At 48.9% G+C, this 13,293-nt stretch overlaps 1 protein-coding gene and 1 pseudogene across 1 annotated transcript in view; one reads left to right on the forward strand and one right to left on the reverse strand.

The window, feature by feature from the left end:
• The window catches only part of IGSF9B (immunoglobulin superfamily member 9B), a 113,518-nt gene extending 110,601 nt beyond the window's left edge, over nucleotides 1-2,917 (reverse strand). The window contains exon 1 of the mRNA XM_066639419.1: nucleotides 2,823-2,917. Within this exon, the coding sequence (XP_066495516.1) occupies nucleotides 2,823-2,895 (73 nt within the window). The 5' untranslated portion in view covers nucleotides 2,896-2,917. The remainder of the gene's footprint in view (nucleotides 1-2,822) is intronic.
• Nucleotides 2,918-6,855: 3,938 nt separating this feature from the next.
• LOC136662727 (5S ribosomal RNA) lies at nucleotides 6,856-6,977 on the forward strand (annotated as a pseudogene).
• Nucleotides 6,978-13,293: the final 6,316 nt, after the last annotated feature.

Genomic DNA, 13,293 nt, shown 5'->3' on the forward strand with positions numbered 1-13,293 from the left:
GTGCACAAACTGCTCACCAACAAGATCAACCAAGGCACTGAGCATCTCCAAATGAAAACCTATAAAGCTGCCTTGAACCAGTTGGAGCTGCAGTCCATCAAGTTCAGCATTGCCTGGTTTTTTTTTTTTTTCCCTGCAGCACAAATCCTTCAACCAATGATGCTGGGAACTGTATGTAGGATCACCTTTGTGCAAAGCATGCCAGATATCACTGAGCCACTCCCCTTGTTTCAGGCACTGCAGGTGGCTACCCAGCTACAAGCTGTTTAGAAAAAGCACCTCTGGAATGATCAGAATCGGCCCGACTTACAAGCAACTCATGTTCTAACAATCCATGAAACCCACTGCCAAGCAAGGACAGGTGATACTAAAGATAGAAGATACTAAAGACACACAGAAGATACTAAAAACAGCCATAGCCCATTGGAGAGAAAAAACTGTGAGACAACCTACATCCCTCTTGCGCTAGTTGTCTACTTGCAGGGAGTTTTATCACATAAGAACACTCAGTGGAACACCCCCACCTACATTTTGAGGTGCTGCAATCTATTCTACCATTTTGCCCCCCCCCCCAAATCATTCAATTGCACCTTGCATGTGCACCAAAGAAAGGAAGGAAGATTCCCCCTCCACAGAAATGTCAGGTTCTCAGCAAATGGAAAATAAATGGCACTGAAAAAAATGCAATTAAACTAATGGCTTGTGGACATTGTTGCAGAAAAATGTGTTCCAAGAGCCATACACACTAATCCTAGAAATGTACATCTGACACCATCACTTAAGCACAGCCATGCTTTACTAAAATCATTTTAAGAAAAAAAAAAATCCCTGGAGAACTGCCAAGAGTTGCTGGCACAAAGCAATACAAGTTTACATTTTAGACACACCTGGTTGCCTCTGGAGAGTAGAGACACTTCTAGGTGACCAGACAAAGAAGCACCCATAAACTAGAAGGGTCTTCTGTGTCCCCCACATCAGGGTCAGATCTCCCACTTGTGACAGCAGAAAGACTAGTAGTAAAAAATAACTGTGGACTAGTAACCTGTGGGCTTATTTGCAGAGCTGGGAAAGGAAAAATGAATAAGGTGGGTGCCTCCTGTTGGCCAGCTCCCACAAAACTGCTTGCTTCTCTTCACAACCACCTCCTACTCCAATACAGAATCTCTGAGGCATAGATTTTTCTATTCCCAGCAGCTACCGTGTCTGGTTAACTTCTGGAAAGAAAAACCTCCCCCAGAGTCAAGGACAGATTTCAAATGTGCATTACATACTTGGCATGGACTACATTTACCATTTGCAAAATAATGTTTCATAAACTTGATGAGTTCTACATGCATAACATTGTTCTACATACATACATCTATGCAGATGCCCCAGGCAAGAAGTAAATGTTTTTACGCTTGAATCTGTAAGCTACAATCGAGAAGGCATACCCTGATTTAGCACTGCAACCGTCAAAGCAAGAATACATTATCGGAAATCAGATCCAAATTCAATTTTAAGGGGGGGAAAAAGGCAAGATTACCTCCCATTGTAATATCCCACCCACCTCTCCAGAAACACCCAAGAAATGTAGCTCAGCACTTTGTAACAAAAGTTGGAATCTGTGGTTTGGCCACAAGTGTCTATGTAACATACAGACACAAAACCCAAGGAAATCTTCTCTAACTTTCCACTTAAACTAGCTTTGCTCAGATTTAAAGCAAGTCATGTGGGATTTGGTCCTGATTAACACTTGAAAGGAAGAATTTGGAATTCACTTTGCTGCCTCAGGAAAGAAGAGTGGGCAGCCAACTACAGTACTGACCCCCCCTTCCTGCACACACACATACACATGCATTTACTCTCTCTCTTCCCCCCCCCCCACACACAGATTCAGGTCCCTTCACCACTGAACTGGGATCTCTAGCCCATTCCTGCAGGACAGAAAATATCTATCTATACTTCCACACAGCCCAGTCCTACATTTGTTCAGGAGTAACCCTACAGCATGTATACAAAATAGGAGCAGAGATGTAGCCTTAGGGATGTAGTCTTCACGGCAGTTCTGTGCAGACTCTCCTGAGCAAGATTTTTTTTTTTTTTTTAAAGCCTGCCAGGTAATAAGATTCTCCATTTGGCTAAAACAGCTGCATCCTCAATGCTTGTCTGCAAAACCAGATTGGATGGATGGATGGATATTCTCTCTCTATATATATATGAACTCTAGGTAGAGAACTCTAGGTAGAGTTCATATAGGCAGATAGAATCTATATTTAGAGAATCTCTCTCTCTCTCTCTCTATATATATATATAAGAATGAGGAATTCTCTCTATATATAGGGATGGCAAAGAGTTCATATAGCTACATAAACACATTTATACAGATATACAAACTCTTTATCATTCATATGAACACACTCTCCATGCAGACATAATGAACCAACTCTCTCATATATACACATACATATGACCTCTACCCATCTCGGCGAACACAGTCCTGATCTCTGCTCCCAGCAAGTCCTGCAGGACAGCCTGCCAAGATCTCTGCTTCTTCTGCAGGTCCTGCTTCTTATCACCAGCCTCTGTGGGGCTTCACCTGCGCGTGTCCCCCAAACGGTTTCCCTCCTGGCTGCCCCCCATGATGGTGGCAGAGATCATTTCTGCCGAGCCCCCCACCCCACCGGCTGCCTTGGCCCAGACTGGTAAGTTTTTTGGGGGGACACGGCTTCCCCTCGCCTGGGGAGTGGGGCACTCCTCCGAGGACAGCCAGAAGGTTCCCACCCCCATCAAGGGATGCACCCCCCGGGCAGCAGCCCAGCCCAGCCCAGCCCAGCACTCACCTTGAGCGGCGGCGGCGGCGCTCGCCCTGGTGCTGACCACACTTGCTATCAAAGCGGCCACATACCAAATCATAGTACTACCGACGGCCGCCCGGGAGCCTCATCCTCGCCGAGCAGGCAGTGCCCTCGCCGCCGCCGGAGCCCTTCCCATGGCAGTGGCGCCCCGGCGCCGGCCCCGCGCTCATGCCCTCCGCCGCCGGCCGCCCTCCCGCGCCCGCTCCGGCTCCCGCGCCCGCTCCATCCCGGCCGGCCGGCTGCCTGCCTGCCTCTCCCCGCGCTGCGCCCGGACCAGCCTCTGCCGCGCGCAGCCCGGCCAATTTAGCATCCGCGGCGACGCCTCCGCCGGACGGCGATTGGGCCGCGCGCCGCCGGCTGGCCGGCCATTGGCTGGGGCGCCAGGTGGGGGGCTGCCCCCTCCTCCCCCGCCCCTCTGGAGGGCGGGCCGCAGCGCGCAGCGCACAGAGCCGCAGAATCATGCGCACTGCCGGGGAGGAGGAGGAGAAGGCAGGGAGGCGCTGCTGCCTCCTCCCCCCTGCTCAGACTGCATGGCCGGGGCCCCGCGAGAGGAGGGGGCTGCTGATGCTCCTGGGCTGGGGAGGGGCGGGCGGGCTGCAGCGCGACCCCCGCCAGGGAGATCTCCGCAGAGCTGCCCGGGGCAGCTGGTGTGGAGGAGGGAAGCCCCCCTGCTGCAGGCACTTGCTTTGCACTCCGCCCGCTCCCCCCCCCCCACGCTCCAAGCCGTGTTGTGCAGGGGAGCCACGCACAGCCCCAGCCAGTGGCGTAGCCAGAGGGGGGCAAAGCGCCCCGTTCTGCAAAGAGCTCAGTTGACTCTGCTCCCCGGTGGGGTGGCTGGCCGCGCGTCTGCCCGTCCCCTCCCCCACCTGCTGCTGCTGCTCCTGCTCCTGCGCTGGGGCTAGTGGCGTAGCTAGAGGGGGGGCAAAGCGCTCGGTTTTGCAGGCGGTGTGGGTGCGGGCCTTTCCCCCTCCCCTTCGGACGGGGACAACACCACGGAGGGGCTCCGAAGAGGAGGACGCCACCCCGAAGCTCCTTGCAAAACGTAGTGCTTACCCCCCTCTGGCTACGCCACTGGGCCCAGCACAGGGCTGTGGGGCTGTATGGGGTTCTCCCCGCCACGATCTGGCTTCTGCTGCCCTCCCTCCCTCCCTCTCTCCACCCCCCTCTTGCCACCGACCACCAGGATGGGAGAGGTGGTGGTGAGATGAGACATCTATGCAGCTGCCAGGTCTACTGCGGGGATGGGGGGGGGGGCGACAGCATCCCTTAGGCGTGATAGGCAGCCGAGGAGGAGGCGGAGTGGGATCTCCTGGGAGATCTCCGGGCGAGAGATCAGCCAGGGCTTCTGCAAGCAGCGGGGGCGGGGGGATCCACTGGCCTGGTGCAGCCCCTGTGTGTGTGTCTCACCTGTGTGATAGGAGGAGGGTGAGTGGCCTGCCTTGGACCAGATCCCTGTGTGCATCTCTTGACCAGTGAGGAGCTACAGCCCCTGATCTGTCATTGCTCACATATAGATTGGTGCTTATGTGTGCGTAGGTTATCCCGGGGAATCACTCGTGGAATATGGTAGCTGGTGAGCTGAAAGGAAACGTCATTGGCAATAGGCTCCGCCCCCTAAGCTGTCATTTTGCACCAGGCCCCGCCCCCCGCCCCAGTTCCCCCCCCCCCCCAGCTCTTTTGTGCCTGGCTCTGGTTGGAGAACTTTGGGATTCTGCTAGTGAAAAATCCCCCCCCCCCAAGCTGCAGCCTGCACACTTTCCTGCCTGGACGGCATCTCTGGAGAGCAGCAATGTCCAGCCATGGGACATTGGTGTGTCGTGAACGGTTCACAGGTGTGCCACGGGAGTTTGGGGAGAGTCTTTTATTAGTAGGGCCATTTGGGGGGGTGAGCCCCCCACCAGCAGCATGATGTGCCCTATCTATAGTGAGAAGTCTTGACAGTTTTAGCACTTTGTCAGTGTGCCATGAGACGAAAAGGGCTGAAAATCTCTGCTGTGGAGTTTCTTGGGGGGGGGGGGCCCACAGGGATCATCAGTGAGCAAAATGCCCATCATCTTGGGTCTTGCAAGCACCTCTTGGGGGGAGCACTGCGACCCTGTGTGCAAACAGCTTTGGCAAGGGCAGCTCTACATTCAGAGGCAGAATGCAATCCCCTTCCAAGATCCCTGATGCAAGACACTCCCATGCCTGTCCATTGTAATGGTGGGCGTTTTGCTAGCTGGTTCTCAGTGCAATCCACTCTACATTACTCTGAATGTAAGAAGAAGCTGGCTGGATCAGGCCAAAGGCCCAACTATCCAGCACCTGGCTTCCCACAGTTATCAACTAGGAGGCACCTCTGGCAACAGCCCTTTCCCACTATTTTTCCCCAGCAATCAGTGTTATTCTGAGATAGACTGCCTCTGAGCCTTGGTTTCTTTGCAGCATATTTAGGGCAAGGGTTTCTGGCTGCCAATTGTTTAGTGGTGCCAACAGCAATTGTCTCTCCCCCCCCCCACCTCCCCACCCTCCAAAACAATTAGGTTGCTATAATCCCTGATCACAGAGATCTCTGACCTACATCAGCTCAGCTGTAGATTTAAACTTGTATCACTACTCAGACTATAGGGAGAGAGGGCACTGGAGGGGGGGGCCTGTCCCCTCCTTAGCTTAGCTTTTTAGAAGGCTATGGAAGGATATCATGGGTCTCAAATTGGGAGGAGTCTGGGGGTGGATTGTTATTTATTCATCTATTTATCTGGAGTTTTTTGTCCTCCCTTTCTTTCCCAGAGGCCTTATAAGGTATTCCAAAAACTACAGTAGTTAATAAAATCAGCAAAAAGTAAAAAATTAACAGTCCTAAAACATTGCAATAAAAGATGCCCATTGGGCAAAGAGGCACCATTCAGTAGTCGTTGTCTTGGAAAGCCTAGAGTTGGATCTCCAACACACACACTAGAAGCTCAATCCTAGGCAGGTCTGTTCAGAAATAAATCTCCTTTTAGTCAGTGGGGCTTACTCCAGGTAGATGTGCATAGGATTGCACCTTGCCCTGAAATGGCAAATTAAAGAAAGCCAGTAATGTCCTGGGTTGACAGGATGTAAGAAGGGACAAAGGTCTTTTGGACAAAGATCTCTTACAGTATAATCCTATGCATGTCTACACAAAGTTCCAAACAACAAAGGCCTGGAACGAGCTGGAATCCCTAGCATGTATGCACTGCTGAAACAGAGACGCCTGCGTTGGCTCAGTCATATCATGAGAATGAACGATGGCCGGATCCCAAAGGATCTCCTCTATGGAGAACTCGTGCAAGGAAAGCGCCCTACAGGTAGACCACAGCTGCGATACAAGGACATCTGCAAGAGGGATCTGAAGGCCTTAGGAGTGGACCTCAACAAGTGGGAAACCCTGGCCTCTGAGCGGCCCGCTTGGAGGCAGGCTGTGCAACATGGCCTTTCCCAGTTTGAAGAGACACTTGGCCAACAGTCTGAGGCTAAGAGGCAAAGAAGGAAGGCCCATAGCCAGGGAGACAGACCAGGGACAGACTGCACTTGCTCCCAGTGTGGAAGGGATTGTCACTCCCAAATTGGCCTTTTCAGTCACACTAGACACTGTTCCAGAACCACCATTCAGAGCGCAATACCATAGTCTTTCGAGACTGAAGGTTGCCAACAAGGGTCTACACAGTAGTAAGTCCCAGTATGTTCAGAAGGAGCAAATATTTGAGAGTGCTAGGAATGACAGAGGGAAGAGGACATCAGCAAAAATTACCTCTCTTCCCTTGTGCACATGGAACTTCTTCCATGAGCAAAAGAAGAGCTCAGGATATTATGTACCATCTCCAGCATCCAGGAGGCCAAGCCTCCCCTAGCTCCTTTAGCAACCAGGGCTTATCCAGAATTCCCTTACCTCCCTCCCCATAACTTGGGCACACATTGGTATATGTAGGTCATCCTCATGGATGGCTCATGAGATGTCACGTGTAATGACAGCTGATGTAATGTCATGGGTAAAAGGAACTGAGGATCCGAATTTTCCCAGATCCTAACTGTTACCCTGCACATGCCCGATCTCATCTGATCTTGAAAGCTAAGCAGGGTCAGGCCTGGTTAGTACTTGGATGGGAGACCGCCTGGGAATACCGGGTGCTGTAGGCTTATACCATGATCTCGGAAGCTAAGCAGGGTCAGGCCTGGTTAGTACTTGGATGGGAGACCGCCTGGGAATACTGGGTGCTGTAGGCTTATACCATGATCTGGGAAGCTAAGCAGGGTCAGGCCTGGTTAGTACTTGGATGGGAGACCGCCTGGGAATACCGGGTGCTGTAGGCTTATACCATGATCTCGGAAGCTAAGCAGGGTCAGGACTGGCTAGTACTTGGATGGGAGACCGCCTGGGAATACCGGGTGCTGTAGGCTTATACCATAGTCTTTCGAGACTGAAGGTTGCCAACCATCTCCCTATACTGAACACTATCTCCTGATCTTGTCTGATCTCGGAAGCTAAGCAGGGTCAGGCCTGGTTAGTACTTGGATGGGAGACCGCCTGGGAATACTGGGTGCTGTAGGCTTATACCATAGTCTTTCGAGACTGAAGGTTGCCAACCATCTCCCTATACTGAACACTATCTCCTGATCTTGTCTGATCTTGGAAGCTAAGCAGGGTCAGGCCTGGTTAGTACTTGGATGGGAGACCGCCTGGGAATACTGGGTGCTGTAGGCTTATACCATAGTCTTTCGAGACTGAAAGATGCCAACCAACCAATCTGACTTCTGCCATGAACTCACTAGGGGGCCTTAGGCAAACTACTCCCTCTGAGCCTCAGACTTTCCCATCTGCAGTATGGGCATATTTGTTTCAACTTTGTTGTGTGGTGACAATTCATGTGAAACCATTCGTACATTCAAAATGTGTTGCACAAATATTAAGCATTTATTGATTGCTTCCTTCTCCCATCACTGCCCTCAGCCCTGTCTTGCATCTGGCTCCTGTGATGGCAGTTCTAATGCAAAGTCTTGTAAGGGCAACATGCTGCTTTTCATCTTGTTCCCTCTCACAGCCCTAGAAAGACAAACTCCGCTTCAAAGGAAACATGTCTGCTTCTATTTTGGAGCCACACATTAAAAAAGAGTGGGGAAGGGGGAGATGAGCCGCTTGCCCTTTCCACTGTCACAATCCACAGGATCAAACAAATACAAAGGGAGTGGTGATGACAAGGACCCCAAGGCCAGCAGAGACCTCCTAGAAAAGGTTCCCAGAATCTTGCTCCCTACTCATTGCAATTTGCTTCCCTTGCAAAAAAAACAGTAGACAGGAAGGAGAAAAAAGCCCAGAGTCAGCTCTTAATCTCAGAATCTGAACTGAAAGCTTGCAAATTCCTTCCAATGGCCTGATCCCCTTGTGACTCAATGAGATTCTTCAGACTGAGTTAAAAAAAAAAAATCAGAAATAGGACAAAAGTGCCTTGACTCCTTGTACTATTTATGTTCACTTAAAAAAAAAAAAATCCAGCCTAAAAAATGTTTTTTTATTTCCAGAAAATAGACCACCAAAAATAGGTGTATGAACAGCAAAATCTGTTCTAGGGCTGCATTAATTAATTTTATCTATTAATTGCCACTAGATCAATAAAAGAAAACTGTTATTGGGCTGCAATGCTAGACTGTACATACTTACCTGGGAGTAAGTTCTATGGAACTCTGAGCAGACATGCCTAGGACTGTGCTGTTCATCGACTGAAAAACAACCCACAATAATAATAATTATTATTATTATTTATTTATAATATTTATTATTTATAATAAATATTATTATTATTAATAATAATAATAATAATAACAGTATTTATATACCGCTTTTCAACTAAAAGTTCACAAAGCGGTTTACAGAGAAAAATCAAATAACTAATGGCTCCCTGTCCCAAAAGGGCTCACAATCTAAAAAGATGCAAAAAGAACACCAGCAGACAGCCACTAGAAAAGACACTGCTGGGGTGAGGTGGGCCAGTTACTCTCCCCCTGCTAAGAAGAGGAGCACCCACTTGAAAAAGTGCCTCTTACCCAATTAGCAGAGGTTATCCAATTAATTGGATAACACTTTTTAAAAAAAAAAACGTGAGTTGTTTTTAATATAAATACTTACAGAAATGACCAATGGGAGACACAACATTGGACGCGGCATTCCTCTTTCATTCTCACACAGAAGGGACTGCTCCTCTTTAGTTGGTACCTGCTGCAATATATATAAGCACCATCCCAAAACAAAGGCATAGTCTTTTTTCTTACAAAACTGGTGTTTTACAGCACAATCCTAAAGTGCCTTTGAGCCAGCAAAGCCCGTCTGCCCTGCCACCAAATGTTGCAAATGTACCAAAAAGCATGTTTGCGGCTACTCGGGAGCCAGGCAGTGCCAGTCCAGAGGTGTACACCAGCCTGCCATTGCCACATCCTAGCCCTGCGCTGACCAGAGCAAGTATGTTCATGCCAGGTGGCTTGGGGACTAGGAGAGGGTGGCAAAAGGGCATTTTTTGGAGGTGGGGAGGGGACGTTTGGGGGTGGGGGGAGGGTGGAACATAAGGCTGATTGGACCCAGGAGGGAGGCAGGATCAGTGGCAACAGTGCACTCTGTATCCTAACCCCACTTCCCGTCTGGGCTGGCATCACACTAGGCTTTCCAGATTTGCATTTGAGAAGTCCCGTCGGGGTGGCTGGGGCATTACTCAGGGTAAGGAGAAAAATATCAAAGAGATCTCAGCTGGCTCCTAGGCTACATGGGACACGGTACAGGCCATGTGACCTGACTGCACCAGCACAGTTTAGGATTGGGCTGCCAGTCTTAAGCAAAGGTGCATGGGTTTGTTCAATTAATTGATTTTGAAGGAAATGATCTGACAAAAGCCTCAACCAACTGAGGGCCCAATCCTATCCAATTTTCCAGTGCCGGTGCTGCTGTGCCAGTGGGGTATGCACTGCGCCATGTGTTGGGGAGGCAGTCACAGAGGCCCCCTCAGTCTATGGGAACATTTGTTCCTTTACCCCTGAGCTGCATTGCAGCTGCACAGGTGCTAAAAAGTTGAATAGGATTGGGCCCTAACTGGGTTACTGTCCTAGGCTGCAAACCTAAATTCAGTTCCCCAGGAATAAGTCCAATTGAACTCAATGGAACTAATCATTTTTGAGTAGACGTACACAGGATTGTGTTGCTAATCTTTTTAAACTTTGAAAGCAGTGGGGTAGCTAGAGGGGTTGTGCAAAGCACGAAGTTTTGCAGGGAGCCTCACTGCAGCATGCAAGTGGCCCCTGCCCCTCGGAGACATTCTAGGTGGGGGGAGCAAAACAGAGGTGAATGCCTGGCTCCAAAGGGGAGGGGCTGCTTGCATGCTGTGGTGACGCTCCTTGCAAAACTTAGTACTTTACACCCCCTCTAGCTATGCCACTGTTTGGAGTGAGCCTTACCAGGGAGGTACCTTGATGCTCCAAAATCTGCCACCTAAAATCTTGCCTCGCTAAAGGCAGTAGCCAGTACTTCTGCAAAAGTCCCATGGAAATGAACAAGAAGACTGGAGAAAACACATTAACTTGTGTGCAGTTCTTTGGACCACATCCTGTCTTTCTTCAATCATTTCTAGAATGGTTTTTAAGAGGTTACTCCCAACACAACACGAACCTTGGGAAAGGGGCAGGATTCAAATCTCAATAAGTGAATGACTGAACACGTAGATGGAAAGGTAGGGTAGAAATCTTCTAAATCAATCAACCAACCAGCATTTTAGTCACACTAGCTTAGAATCTGGCCCTTCAAATTATGTCATGGCACACGATCAAATGCAAACTCCCGATGATGCCCTACTGTCCCTGAGAACGTCCTTTGGTGTTTAACGCATAGCAAGGCAAGAATGGGAAATCAATGCTTTCGAACCGCCTGAAGAACATCAGGATTTGCAATTCATTGTGCTTCCCCGAAACAGATAATGTTGCATCTGGAATAAGATACCGAGTTCTAGGGAAACTTTGAAATCAGGGTCCCTTTACTGATTGGTTCAGCCAAATTAATTTTTTTACTAGTTTCATGTCTGATGACCCAGTTTTATCCTGCCTGCTATTTATTGCAACTCAGTGGTCATACTGAAGAGCAGGAGAAGGGGGAATCCTTAACAGTTACGATCAGGGCCTTGCTATTATACCAGGAAGGGCTGGACAAGAAGGCTGACTTCATAAACTCTCCATTGCTAATTGCAAGCCACCAGCGCAACAGCTCTATTGAGTAGTAACTAGTTTTCATGGATAATCCCTCCTCTGCAGGTTGACACTTTCACAGTTCTCCTCCAGAGCAGTGTTCCACCTGCCTGTTAATCACAGACCTTCACTGGCTTGGCTGGAAGACCAGGATGGGGGCATAGTCCCATGGGTAGAGTATGGACCAGACCAGTTTCTGGATCCAACCTTGGAACATACAGCCTCATTCTCTTGAATGAGGTTGTCAGTCACCTCCCAGCTGGGATAATCTTTCTGCCACTATCCTTGAATATGGACACAAAGTTGGCTTCAAGGGGCCTAGTTGCATCCCCTTTTATCTCAGATTCCAGACAAGACTGTTTTGTGGGGCTGCAAGCGAGTCTTAAAGTGGCAGTGCTAAATTGGGCACCTGTGTTATTCTGAATTCATCTGGGATAGGATTAGGAAAGCAAAATAAATTCCTAGAATAACTAGCCTGAAAGACTTCAAATGTCAGAGAAGTGTCAAGATTTCATGTTATCTTCTTTGGTCTTGTTTTGTTTTGGTCTGCTGCCTTCTTCCCTAGAGGATCCGTGATTTGTCACTTACTCACTTTCACAGCTGGCTTGAAGGAGGGAACTATTCTTGATTGCCCTGCACTAGTCAGAATCATCCACCTGTGATTATGGTGGTTTGGTTTAAAAAAAAGAAAGAAAGAAAGATTTTTTTTTTAAGTGTGGTAACTCATGCAGAATGGGTCAATTGAATCATATTAACAGCTCTTCTGTCAGCTCTTAGCAGATTCCCTAACTTATCGTGTTAGTCATCAACCCCACTAATAGACTCACTTGCACAACACTCATTGTATCAGACTGCAACAATTGTCTGCCTTGTCTTATTAACCTCCCATAAGGATTCAACTTGGGTAATATAAATGCCCTGGTCTTATCTTGTCAATTACTTTTACTGTGAGAACCTAGCTTAAGTCTCCTCCCCCCCCTCACTTCCACAACCCTTTCCCCAACAATACTTTCTTCCCTGAGCATAAAAAATGAAATAACCCTTGCTGAACAATCTCTAACGCTTTTGAAATACATCCTGGGCCTGATCCTGCAAACCAACCTGCAGAAGCTCAGCATAAATGCCAAAAAGGACTAGACAGGTTAAAGAGGAAACACAGGAGGATCAGGCCACCATGATCAGGCCAAAATGGCCAAGCAACCTGCTTCCTGAGTGGCCAGTCAGATCCTTTAGGAAGCTCATGAGCATGAAGGAAGACCTGCCCCTTGTTGCTGCTGCACCCATCAGCAACTCGTATTCAATTGCAGATATAGAAACATAGAACGTTTGAGTTGGAAGGGGCTTTAAGGATCATCTAGTCCAACCCTCTGCTCAGTGCAGGTAACTTCTACAGCAGGGGTGTCCAAACTTTTTGGCAGGAGGGTCACATCATCTTTCTGTGTCGAGGGCCGGGGGAAAAAGAAGAATTAATTTACATTTCAAATTTAAATAAATTTACATAAATGAATATATTATAGAGATGGGACTTATATGAATGAATGAAGGTCTTGCAATAGCTCAAGGCCTATAAAAGGCCTTTCCTTCGCTGTCACTGCTGCATCACAGACGTGAAACAGCAAGCAGTGAAGGGAGCCCTGGTCCCATAGCTCACATGACAGGTCAAACAGTTGCTGTCATGCTGAGAGATACCTTAAAGTTGCATTCGGCCAACATGGGTTCCAGGAAGTAGCTGGAGGGCCAGAGGCTCATTGAAGACCGGAGGCTCCCAGCGGGCCAGATTGGGAGTCCCCGAAGGCCACAAGTGGTCCTAGGGCCGGGGTTTGGGTGCCCCTGCTCTAAAGCAGGGGTGCCCAAACCCTGGCCCTGGGGCCACTTGTGGCCCTCGAGGCCTCTCAATGCGGTCCTCAGGGAGCCCCCAGTCTCCAATGAGCCTCTGGCCCTCTGGAGATTTGTTGGAGCCCACACTGGCCCAACGCAACTGCTCTCAGGATGAGGGCAACTGTTTGACCGCTCACGTGAGCTGTGGGATGAGGGCTTCCTCCACGGCTTGCTGTTTCATGTCTGTGATGCAGCAGAGGCAGCAAAGGAAAGGCCAGACTTGCTTTGTGCAAGGCCCTTTATAGGCCTTAAGCTATTGCAAGACCTTCATTCATTCATATAAGTTCATCTTTAATATATACATTTATGTAAACGTATGTAAATTTATTCAAATTTTAAATGTAAATTAATTCTTTTTTTT

Source organism: Tiliqua scincoides, chromosome 11 (genome assembly GCF_035046505.1).
Source record: "Tiliqua scincoides isolate rTilSci1 chromosome 11, rTilSci1.hap2, whole genome shotgun sequence".
NCBI lineage: Eukaryota > Metazoa > Chordata > Lepidosauria > Squamata > Scincidae > Tiliqua > Tiliqua scincoides.